General features: G+C 37.7%; 1 protein-coding gene across 1 annotated transcript in view; it reads left to right on the top strand.

Moving 5' to 3' along the window:
- Positions 1-3454: 3454 nt before the first annotated feature.
- Positions 3455-13597, top strand: part of LOC127580243 (pendrin-like) — a 57796-nt gene continuing 47653 nt past the window's right edge. The window contains exons 1-2 of the mRNA XM_052033390.1: positions 3455-3494; positions 4542-4621. Coding sequence (XP_051889350.1) covers positions 4570-4621 — 52 coding nt within the window. The 5' untranslated portion in view covers positions 3455-3494; positions 4542-4569. The remainder of the gene's footprint in view (positions 3495-4541; positions 4622-13597) is intronic.

Raw genomic sequence — 13597 nt, 5'->3', positions numbered from 1 at the left:
TGGCAGTGTGTTCCAGGCATGTACCACTCTCTATGTAAAAATACTTGCCCTGCACATCTCTGTTAAACTTTGTGCCTCTCACATTAAAGCTATGCCCTCTAGTATTTGACATTTCTACCCTGGGAAAGACACTCTGACTATTTACCCTATCTATGCCTCTCATAAATAAACTTTATAAACGTTAATAAACTTCTTTCAGCTCTCCCCTCAGCCTCTGACGTTGCAGAGAAAACAATCCAAATCTGTCCAACCTTTCCTTGTTGCTAATACTCTCAAATCCAGGTAGCATCCTTGTGAACCTCCTCTGCACCCTCTCCAAAGCCTCCACATTATTCCTGTAATGGGATGACCAGAACTGAATAATAGTCCAAATGTGGCCTAACCAAAGTTTTATACAGCTGCAACAATCTTTGTAACAAGACAACTGGAATACACAGGGATAGAAGTTATACTATGAGCTTTATAAAGCCCTATTAAGCCATATCTGGAGGATGGTGTTCTTTTCGGGGTATCACACTTTAGGAAGGATAAATTGGCCCCACAGGGAATAAAGAGTGGATTTACCAGAATAATATCTGGATTCTAGTATTAAATTATGAGAAGCAGTTAGAAACCAGAATGTTATACCCTGGAATTTAGATGCTTAAAAGTAAGTTCAGACTTTTCAAGGTTTTTAAGGGAACAGTCAGTTGTTCTCTTCCTGCTCAATTTCTGTTGGAGGCAATTGAGAATTGTCTGGAAATTAGTGATAAATCTCACAGGAGTTTAGGTAGGAAATATTCCTACACATGAAGGGTAGTGAGTTTGGTATTATCTGATGTGTGAAAATAGATTCTTTAGGATACAGTGAAAGACAATCAATTTGAGGACAATTTCAAAGGATTCCCAAAAAAGTAGAAACCAATAGACATGCACATACAAATTTCTGATCCACATACGCTACTCTTCTCTTCCATACTTAATGATACCTGTAGCAGCCTGTTTCTTTCATTACTTTACATCCAGAAAATGATACTCTCAAATGTTTCCATAACTAAGTTGCATTTTATGTGCTTACCTTGTTAGCCTAACTCTAAATCCTTACCAGAACATCCAGCAGCAGAGTTAGTAATCTGGGGTTATGTTTTTACAATGGTGAATAAGTATCAGCTCTGTGCCATCACTCATCGGTTGTTTAAGTATTGTTTGAGGACTATCCATATTATTGTTTAGATTCCAATCTGACGCCATTGGCAAATTCAATTTCTTTTAGACATCTTCCCTCCTCAGCCCAATCTGTAATCCACTGCATTTCTGTCCTGAAGTAGTGTCGACCCTTGGATGTGGTTCACAAGATCACAAGGCAAGGGAGCAGAAGTAGGCCATTCGGCCCATCGAGTCTGCTCCAAGGAAAAGGGAAAAAAGAAAATGAGAAATGGGGGGGGGGGGGGGGGGGACGGAAAAAAAAACTATTCTAATCCCAATTTCCGGCCTTATCCCCATATCCCTTGATACCCCGACTATTTAGATATCTATCTATCTCTTCCTTAAACGCCCCCAATGATCTGGCCTCCACTGCTGTACCTGGCAAGGAATTCCACAAATTAACCACCCTCTGGCTAAAGAAACTTCTCCTCATCCCTGTTTTGAAACTGTACCCTCTAATTCTAAGATTGTGCTCTCTGGTCCTGGACTCACCCACCAAGGGAAACAGCCTAGCCACATCTACTCTGTCCAGTCCTTTCAACATTTTAAATGTCTCTATGAGGTCCCCTCTCATTCTTCTGTACTCCAGTGTGTACAGTCCAAGAGCTGACAAACGCTCATCATATGTAAGCCCTTTCATTCCGGGAATCATCCTCGTAAATCTCCTCTGAACCCTCTCCAACATCAGCACATCCTTCCTAAGATATGGGGACCAAAGCTGCGCACAGTATTCCAAATGAGGCCCCACTAGTGCCCCGTAGAGCCTCATTAACACTTCCTTACTTTTATACACTATACCTCTTGAAATGAATGCCAACATAGTATTCGTTTTCTTTACCACCGATCCGAGCTGGTGGTTAACCTTTAAGGTATCCTGCACGAGTACCCCCAAGTTCATTCTTTACTGCCTCAACCAAGTGGCCTTTATTCATGTTTAGTCTTTAATAATATCTGCAGGCTATTTAATGATAAGGGTATTTCAGCAAGGACAGACCCTAAGTTATTATTCACACATCAGCTTCTCCTTCTTTGGCAGCCCCTCGAAGATGAATTGTTTCTGTTCTGGTTTTATTGGTTCTGAGAAGGCAAATGAAGTGTTGTTGGGATTGTCCATGAGTGTCCTGATATTCCAGGTCTGAAACTTCAGACTATGGAGTGGAAGTTGATTATGCATGGTTTCTTCTGACATGGTCCAGTCATTGCACATTAGCTGCCATATGAGCTTCACAGAGCAAGGTTTTGATCCAGTGGCAACCAAACACCACACAGACACAGACACACACACACACACACACACACACACACACACACACACGCCTCCAGCTAGAGTAGGAATCTGGCTCAATTCTGACTTCTCTAACCTGTGCCCTTGTAATGCTCCAACTTCTGCATTGATTTCAGTAGATAGATGAACTAAAATAGTTGAATGACCTTCCTCATCCATAGATTACTTAATAATGTTAGGTTGCCATTAAAATCTAATACATTTTGTTTCAGAGCTGAATATACTATGGATTGCACTGATCTCAAATTCCCAATAACCTCAGGTGATAGAAATAAATGATTTCCAAGCTATTGAAAAATAGTTTGAACCATTTCAGATACATTTACTTATTGTGATAGAAAGCTGAATTCTAACATTCTGAATACACACACACACACACACACACACACACACACACACACACACACACACACACACACACACACACACACACACACACACACACACACACACACACACACACACACACATATCTAATTTTACTGAAGAAAATACTGGCCCCAGAACAATATCTTAAGCACAGGCTCAGTGTATGGTGTAGTCTTGCATTGACAAAAGAAGGAGACATGTGCATTTTAAAAAAATGACCTAGGGCATCCTGGCGCCAATGAACTGTTGTAAAGCCAATTTACTGGTTAGAAATCTGCACTTCAAGCCAACTGTTCAGCCTGTTATCCTTTCTATTGTTTATGATGGTAATCTGCCAACGTACAAGAATATTTCAGTCTCAAGTCACTTCTCTGCTGACCTCACATATAATATCATGAAAGAGGAAGTTGCTACATTTCTTGACATGGTCATAGAAAGCAGAAGCACCCCTCTGCAACTACAGAGCTCTGATTTGTCAACCTTCAGCACATTTCCCACAGTTAGCTGCCACCAGAGCAGCTTCAGCACACATAGATGTCAACCTCCCTCCGGCTGGCCCACCCCATGATAATTACCAAGGAATGACACTAGGTTACTCCTTGATCACCAGTAAAGGAAAGCATGAAGAAGGACCTGGCTTGCAGGATATCAGCTGGTAAGAAAAGGATTTTGAGGCAAATGTTTTCTTTTGTGACAAAAATTTACTCAAAGAACCATAGAATTCTTGCAGCACAGGAAGCCATTTGGCCCGTTGAGTCTATGTCACCTCCTAACTTTCTCATCTCATCAATCCCATTCCCTCATTCTTTCCCCATAGCCCTGAAAATGATTCTTTCTTAGATGCATATTCAGTTCCCTTTAAAGGCAGCTCTTTGACTCTGTTACCACTATCCCCACTTTGGGGTAAAGTTGATTCTGGAATTTCCTTCCAATTTAAGTACATGAAACCTGAAATACTAACCTGCTATGAGTAAACATATTAGCAGCCTTTGTAAGTTTGAGCCTTGTCCCTAAAAGGATGAGCATGTCAAATAAGTAGAATAATTTACCTGTTTTATTCTAACTCATGGTACTCAGAAACTGACAGATTGAATAAATAGTTAAACATGGTAATATCAAAGATTGTCTTTTAATGAGAAAACTCTAGATCCTTTTATCTACCTGTATTTAAATGAAAAAGAGGTTCTCATTGGCAGTGAAGTTAATGGCTCAAAGGGGTTCACTGAAAAGAATGTTGCTAAACTGGTTTGGAATTCACCAACTGCACTTGTGACATTCTTAAAAATAGATCCACCCCTTTCTTGAAAAAAGGCAAGAAGCTATTGTTTTTTTTAACTTTAAAGAGGTATATAGCTAAGAGCTCTTCATTCACCTGATATAGTTTGCTGAAGAAATTGGAGTCAATGAGGAGCCCCAGATATTTGGGGCCCATTTGTATAGATATTCGGCAAGTCTAAATACATCAGTTTCAGGTATGACAGTCTATATTTTGGAAGTAATTGCCCCCCGCTATTTTCATTGAGAGTTACAATTGAAATTTGAGGACCCTAAATATGAGATCCCATGGCTATATGTTATTTGCAGGACATTTATTGCTTTGCTTATTGGCACATTTGTAAACTACACAGGAAATGACCTTGGTGTTACAAATAAATAAATTCTGCATTTGTTTTTGTTAAATCCATTTATTATTTAATTTTAGAGCAAATAGGCAGTACTTTGCAAGTTATATGGACCAGACAGTCACTGCATTACCTTACGGTGACTCCACAGACAGTCAAGGTACAGTCCTGCTATTTTATCATTTATATTAAAAAGATTATCCATATGTTATTGTTGTGTAAAAAGTTAAAATAAAACTGGCAATGAATAAACTTGTAATATCTAGATAATGTGCTTAAATTAAAGAGAGATATCAAGATGAGAGAAATTAATGGATATTTCTGAAATTACCGTATGAAAAGATATAGTGTAAGAAGTATTTGGGATAGTGTACACACAACTAGGCAAGTGTACTTCAATTGTTTGATATTTTATGATATATTTCATATATAGATTTGTTGCTATAAATTAAGAATGTGCTTTTATTAAGCATAATAAATTTTAAGGGAAAAACTTCTGTGTTCAGGTAATTGTAGGAAACTATTGCGGAGAACACCATTCCTGGTTGCTAGTGCTTAAGGCAAAATATAACAGTGTCAGTTCTTTAAACTCTGCCTCCCAAATTCACTTCTGTCGGTTGCAGTGGAACTTCAACTGAACTGAATTTTGGAGGCAGCTTGTAATGTGCTGCTTCTACCATCAAATACTATGATTTCTAAATTCTACTATCAATCTCATATGAATCCTAGCTAAAAGGTTTTTTGAAAGCTTTTCTTTCTTGACCTTTTCTCCCCCTTTCTACTGGTTCATGCTGGGTCATGAATGTAAAGGCTTAGTAACATCCAATATTTCACACATGCAGTCATGGCTATTTGAGATAAATAATGGATTTGATGGACTAATTAGATTTCTGAATGGTCCATGAACACTACCTCATTATTCCTTTTTTTGCATTATTTATTTATTTTTGTATTTTATTGATTTTTATGTCTTTGCACTGTACTGCTGCCGCAAAACAACAAATTTCACGTCATATGTCAGTGATAATAAATCTGATTCCGATAATTGATTATTGAACTCAATTATATTCAAGCATTTTGCAGTAAGATTACCAGATAGATAGCAATTAGGTGTGGGCCAATTTTTAGGTTAATTTTTTTTCTCTTCTCCAGTCTATTGACATTGAGACTAATTGTACCACCCCAACTGCTATATCTGCTAAGATCATTAAATGCTACAAATGACAAGGAATCGAACTGTGATCTTCTCATCTGAATGGTATAACTTTATTTTATCTAGAAATGCTAAAGGCCAGATTAATACACTGGACTACAGAGCCAAGAAGGTGGCTCAGTCAAATACACAATCATGATTCATTTCAACTCAGTGTATTGTGATTTTGGTTTGTTACTACTACTATCTGTAAGCATTCTGCAGGTCTATATTATTCAAGCATTGTATTTCATATGTATGTTTTTTGTGATGTGCAAGTGTCCCAAATTTTCAATGTCTAAGATTCTTACTCTGGCTCTGAAAATGTTCTTGCATACTGGTCCATTGGGGAGAAGGCTTTATTTTATCCCAATTTCTATAGTAAACTCTGCTGTGTCCCAACTAAGTAAAAAACAGCTTTGTCATAACTTCATAACAGATAAAAAATACAAATGCAGAATTATTAGTCAATTTAAAATGTATAATATGAACTTTTGGGAAAAACACAATCATGTGATACACATTTATACCCCTGTAATGTGGAGCTGTTGCTTCAAAGTCCTTTAGTTGAGTATGATGGTCACTTACCATGGGAAAAGTGAAGAAAATGGGCATCAAAAGAACAGTCAAGAATGTGTTCAGAAAATTCCTAAGAGAAGTGTGAGAAGTGGCAAAGCAATGGGCTGGATAGAAAATCTCAACTGCATGGGCAAAAGGCCTGAAGAAATCTCTGTCCTTAATCATTATTTTTGTATCCTATTGCAATAGACCATGAGTTACTCATAATGAACTTTTATAAGATGTAATAATACTGATTGATTTAACATTAAAATATGTTAGTGGGCTAGGATATACAAAAATGGCTAGAATTGTTCAAAATGTTGAATTTGTGAAATACCACAGTTTAGCATTCTACAATTTCACACGTTGCTCTTGTTTCTTCTCCCAATCAACAGAATGTTCCTTGTGTTTAATTTGAACCTAACATGGGCAAACACATCACTGAATCTCTCTTTCAATCAAAATAGCAAAGCAAGCAATTTGTTGGAGGCAGTGTCAATCTCCAGTGAAAAGTTCTGTTAAAGTTACAATAACGCTGTACTTAATAAAATCTTTTCCTATAAAACCTTGGGTGGAGAGTCCAATAATACCTCTAACTGGTATTCTGTAATCTTCTCTCCACAAAGAATAGTGTTGTTCCTCGGCAATCTAGTAATTTATTTATAATGTCCTGATCAATTGGTGTTTTCCTTTTTTAAAATGGGGAGAAAGTAAATGTTGTGCATTTGCACAAAAGTAATTCAATTATAATAATAAATTGAATCATATCATTACCTTTAACTGTATGAAACATCCTATTGAGCTGCAAGGCTTAATCAAGCAAAATCTGACACCAATATACAAAAGGAGATATTAAAGTAGATAGCCAAACGTTTGGCCAAAGATATAGGCTTTAAGGATTACCTAAAAGGAAGAAAAAGGCCAAGAAGTTTAACAAAAGATTTTCAGACTGCAGGCAGCAGATGGTGTAGTTGTTCATGGTGGAACAATCACATTCAGGAGGCTCAGGAGGCCAGAAATGGCAAACACAAGCATCTGTAATGGAGCTGAAGCACATCATAGAAACAGGAAAGGATGAGAGAATGGAGAGATCTCAGAAAAGGACAAAAATTTTAAAATTGAGGTCTTGTTAACCAGCGACCATCAGAGATCAGTGTGAAGAAGAATGGGGGCTCAAATACAAGTTAGAACAGGAGCAAGAGAGTTTTGAACAACTTCAAGTTTTTGGAAAAAATATATGAGGTTGGGAAGGAGGACATTGGAAATAGTCAAGTACAGGGGTAAATAAAAATGCATAGCAAAGGGTTGCAGGAATGGAAGAACTGAAGCAAGTTTGGTGTCAAGTGAAAGCTCAAAGATCTAGAGATTAGACACCAAAGAGAAAATAACAAGAAAAAGTTGATAAACAAAATTGTAAGAATGTTATAGAAAGCACAGCTAGGCCATTTTGCTCCTTTATCCTGTTCCACCATTCAGTAAGATCCTGGCTGATTCTAAGCCTCATCCACATTTCCACCCGATCCCATATCTTAGTTTCTAATTATCTGTCAGATATCTAGATATCTAGAAATAGACTCAACAAATGTGTATCCACAGCCTGCTGAGATAACGAATTCTAAATAGTCACAATCTTCTTTGTAAAATAATTTCCCCTCTTCTCCATCTGCAAAATTTGGCTGTTTTATCTTGAGACTACATCTCCTTCTTCCAAAATCTCTTTGCCGAGGACAAAGACACCTAACATCAAATGTCAATCCTTATCACAATATCATATGCCTCAGTCTCATTCCTCCAAACCTCAATAAACCAGTCCTTCTCAATTTATCCTCATTGGATAATCCCTTCATCCCACGCATCAATCTTGTGAACCTATGGTGCACTGCCTCCAAGGTATGTAGCATGGAAACCAACTTTGCATGCAGTACTCCAGATTGCAGCAAGATTTCCTCACTTTTATACTTTAACAACATTGCCATAAAAGCCATCGTACCATTTGCTTTCCTAATTGCTTGCAGTATCTGCATGTTAACTTGCTGTGTTTTATCAACTAGCACTCCAAGGTCTTTTCACAGTAACAGTAGTTTTCTGTACCTCCCATTAAAATGAATAACCTCATATTGCCCATTATTAAACTCCATCTAGCACCTTCTTTCCCACTTAACTTTCTATATATTTTGCAAACACTTTGTATTCACTTTAAAGTTAACCTCCCAACCTAATATTATTTTCAGCTTCACTTGGATATATTGAATTCTGTCTTTTCATCTGACTCATTATTGTTTATAATTGTGACTACTGTATACCTGTCTACTAAAAGCTTGTCCAGTGATAAAGACCCATTTATTCCTAATTACTTTCTTCTTCTTTGATCAATCCCTGATCCACTCTATCTTTCCTAGTATATTTGTCAAGAAATTTATTAACGTGCAATTGAAAACTTTTTTTTACTGGAGTGAAAGGGGCAATATCCATCTCTGGGTCTTACTCAATCCTCAAAATACACTGTTAAACTTAGAAAACACAATTTCTCTTTCATAGAATCAGATTGGCTCCGCTTAGTTATATTATGAATTTTTAAGCACATGGCCACGATATAGGTTCCAATATTTTACTGTCAACCAATGCTAAACTAATTTGTCTGTAGACAATTTTTCCTTACCCTCTTTCCTTGAATAGCAGCATTAACATTTGCTGCCATCCAATCTGCTGGAACTTTTCCAGAATTTCGGGGAATTTGGAAGATGATAATTAATGCATCCACTCCTTTGCAGCCACGTCTTTTAGAACCCTAGATACAAGACATCAGTTTATATTCCCCTTAATTTCTCCATTACTGTCTCTTTACTAAGATTAAAGACTTTTAAGAGTCTCACTGTGAGTTTATCTTTGGTTCCCCACTGTTTCCAGTATGGTAATATTATACAGTTAAGACAGATGTAAAATACTTAATTAATGCTTTAATTGTTTTGTTATTTTCCATTATAATTCCTCTTTTCTACCAAAAAAAGGTGGTCCTTTGATAAATACCAGCATGATGCTGATGCAGCAGTTAAATTGCCGAAGTAGTAATTCAGGATTAACAATCCAGAGACCTGAATTGAATTTACATTGTGGAATTTAAATTCAGTCAATAATCTTATTTTTTAGATTAAATCCGATTCTTTAATCTGAAATGATGACCACAAAACTACTGGATTGTCATAAAAAATCTGGTTCACTGAAGTCCTTCAAGAGAGGGAATCTGCTGCCCTATCCCATCTACTTTGTATGTGACTCCAAACCCACCAATTCTTAAATGTCTTCTGAAATGGCCTAGCAAGCCACTCACTTCACGTGCAGTTAGGGACAGACAATAAATTATGGTCTTTCCAATGAAATATAAACTTAAAATAAAATGTTATTAGTGCCATAACATTCAAGCAAAGCTGAATGTTATCTTGATGCTCTATAAAGTCTGTGACCAGCGGTGTACCACAAGGATCAGTGCTGGGACCCTTTATGTTTGTAGTTTACATTTACAACTTGGATGCAAATATCAGAGATATGATTAGTGAATTTGCAGATGACACAAAAATTTATGTTGTTGCAGATAGCAATGATTGTCTCAGGGTACAACATGATATTGATCAGTTGGAAAGTTGAATGGAGTAATGGCAGATGGAATTTAATCCGGAAAAAGTGCAAAGTGATGCATTTTAGGAAGTCAAACAAGGGTAGGACGTACATATAAATGGTAGAGCCTGAAGGAGTATTGAAGGACAGAGTACAAGTCCAAGGAAAGAGAAACAAAGGACTGCAGATGCTGGAATCTAGATGAAAAACACGATGATGCCGGAGGAACTCAGCAGGCCAGGCAGCATCCGTGGAGAAAAGCAGGCGGTCAACGCTTCTGGTCAGGACCTTTCTTCAGGACCGAAGATAGGAAAAGGAGAAGCTCAACGTATAGGAGCGAAAAGCAGAGCAGTGATAGGTGGACAAAAAAGGGGAGGCAGGGTGGGCACAGGAAGGTGATAGGTAGATGCAGGTGAGAGATAGTGATAGGCAGGTGTGGGGGAGGAGGGGAGAGCAGATCCACCAGGGAATAGGTCAAAGGTAAGGAGAGAGAGAGGGAGAAAGAGGGAAAGTCCAGTGAAGGGTGCAGCACAGGTACATTGGGTGGTGACAAAGACAAATGGGATGCTATGGATTAGAGCAGGGATCTCACATTACAGCTTTATAAACATTGGTTAGGCAACACCTGGATTACTGTGTGCAATTCTGGTTGCTAAACTTTAGGAAGGGTGTGATTGCACTGAGGAGGGTGCAGAGGAGATTTTCCAGGATGTAGTCTGGATTGGAGCATTTCGGTCATAAGGAGAGATTGGACAGGCTGGGGTGATTTTCCCTGGAGTGGAGGATACTGAGGGGTGACCTGATAGTGATATACAAAATTAAGAGGGTGATAGATAAGGTAGATAGTAAGAATTTTTCTCCCATAGTGCGCATGTCTAAAACAAGGGAGCATAGATATGAGGTGAGAGGTAGGAGGTTTAGAGTGGATCTGAGGGGGCATTGTTGCACACAGAGTGGTTGGAATCTAGAACGCGTTGCCTGAGGAGGTGGTGGAGGCAGGTGCTCTCACAAAGATCATCTAGACAAGCACTTGAACTGCCAAGACTTTGAAGACTACAGACCAATGCAGGTAAATGAGACTAGCATAGATAAGTACAATGTTTGGCATGAACATGGTGGGGAGAAGGGCCTGTTTCTGTACTGTACGATTCTAAGACTCTATAAAGGAGTGAAGTATAAAAATATTTTTAAGTATTGTAAGTATTGTATGGACAGCGTGTTCTGCTTGAATTTTGAAGGATAGATAATTCCTCACAAATTTAAAGGTGTTGATGCCTATCTAGTGAATATTACTTTAATTGGATTTTCAGAAGTAATCTGATCTGTTAGACTTTTGAGAAATGTTAAATATCCTAAATTAACTACAACTTAGCTAGTTAAATTGAAAAATAGTTTTTCAATAGGAAAAAAAGGAAAATGAAATGCCGTTTCATCGCCTAGTGGAGATACTCAAGAACAAGGTCATACTACTTGAACCACCATTGGAGGTGGGTGCTTCTAACAGTCAAATAGCTAACAGTGATGTCACACCATGTAATCAGGTGTAAAATATAAGGGAAATAAACAGCAACAAAATAATCTTGTTTTGTTAGGGAATTAATTTATTGATTACTAAAAAGGCGAGGTCGTATAGTTTAATGGAGCACTGCAAATTATGATCCTAAATTTTCCTATCATACCACAGTCGGATCCAATTAAATATTTTTAAGCAGGTTTGTATGGACCGCTATAATGAAATTAAAGAAATTTATTAATACAAAGAAATAGATAACCAACATAGGGTATAAACTGTCACAGCACCAGAGGTTACTAAAGTATATCTTATAGAGACCTTTTTGCTGTAGCTGTTTGAGTCTTTTTCAGCTGATCCTTCTATGTTTATATGGTAAACAAATATATTTTTCAAAATTATAGTCCAGAAAGATTAAGTGTAACTGGGGACCTAGTTTTCCTACAAGTTGAACGTAAATAATTTTCGTTATTACTTATGAAAAGAATTACTCTCCTCGTCATCATCTGAAGTTTTATTTATGCAGGCTTCTAAAATCTGAACAGCAGAGAAATGCCAATGTGTGCCCATTAAGAGTCTATGGAGCCCCTTCATTAGAACCTGAATTAAAACAAATGCTCCAATTGCTTCTTTTGAGCTAATGAAGATGTTGAAAGTTACTTTTTGAGCAGAGGTTTTTAAGGAATAAGGAAAATATAATAGCAACAACAGTTTGTCATTTGGTTGTTGCTCTTGAGCAGAAGAATGAAAGTTCATTTAACCGTTGCTGATTGACAGATGCTCCTGGAATGCAAGGCTGCAAAGGTCACAGGGCTCCTTAGACTGCAGTGTGTACCTTGAAGGCTATACACTGCATCCAAGCACAGCAACTTTAAGATACCACCCCTAAAGGCAGATTTATTGAAACAGCTCCCCCTAATGTTTGAATCAAAGTGGCCACTGACATGTCTACATGTTAACAAATAGAAACTTTGTCTCCAGTACAATTAATGCTAATTTGGAATGGCAATCATCTCATTGCATTATGGAACCGCTTAAAAAAGAAATAGTTTCAATGTATACATTTCATAACAATGACCCAGTCAATATCCATACTCCATCATATAATTTATTATAGTCTTCTGAAATGTCCCATCCCACCTACTGCTAAGAATTTTAATAATATTAATAATGCTACATGTAAACAGTTGCTGTTTTTATGTGTTAAATTTACATAATTAAATGTCTATTTCCCTATTTGTAAGTTACTGTAACCACATGGTTTAAACAGAAAAAAGCATTCCATGGTACTTCACAAGACTGTTATTAACAAAAAATAAAGTGACTCCATGCTACATAAGGAGATACGAAGGCACAATACCAAGGACCTGGTGTGATTGGAAAGCTTCAAAGAGAGATAATGGCAGTTGTAGAGCTTGGAATTTTGGCAGCTGAAGGGACAGCCAACAATGATGGAGTATTTAAAAGTGAAGATATTCAATAGGCCAGAATTGGAGGGTATCTTGGAGTAACATACATTTTAGGCATGGAAAGATCTAAATATGCACCCTTGCTTTCTGCAATGGAGGAGTTGAAAATTGAATTGGACTTTATGTGAGTTAGAACAGGGAGGCAGTGTTTTGATGACCTCATGTCTGAGGGTACAACGTGCCCACATTTGCCACCGTGAAGGATTATACGTAAAATATGCAAATATGCAGGTGGAGTAGATCAGTAGGGAGAACATACATTTTCCATGTGTACTGTTTGGATTTATAGCAACATAATGATTTCTGCTTCCAAATGAATAGCTACAGTTAACTTAGAATGACAGAATTGTCATAGCATGGAAAGCCATTCAGCCGATCAACTCCTTGCCAGTTGAAAGTCCCACCCACCCTTTCCAGCAAACTTGTGTTTTATACAAGTTCTGCGTAACTTCTTTGCTTTTGTACTCCGTGCAGTTATACATCCGTGGATCCTCAACACGCCCTGCCATTTTCAGGGATTTATGCTCATGAATATTGTGCTCATCTGCTCCTGCAGACCCATTAGATCCATGCCATTTACTCCATATTTGTCTCTCCTTTACTCTTTCTGCTGAAGTGTATCACTTCACTCTTTTCTGTATTAACTCTTATCGTCCACCTCTCTGCCCCTTATGTTAGCCGATCTCTTGCAATCCAGTTCTGTTCTCGGTGTTTACCATACTTTCTAGCTTACCGGCATCTCCGAGTTTGGATTTTCAACACTACACCTGGGGATCACCACTGTTCACCCTT

This window comes from Pristis pectinata, chromosome 19 (assembly GCF_009764475.1).
Source record: "Pristis pectinata isolate sPriPec2 chromosome 19, sPriPec2.1.pri, whole genome shotgun sequence".
NCBI lineage: Eukaryota > Metazoa > Chordata > Chondrichthyes > Rhinopristiformes > Pristidae > Pristis > Pristis pectinata.
Note: the sequence above shows the minus strand (reverse complement) of the source record. Positions and strands in the feature narration are given on the sequence as shown.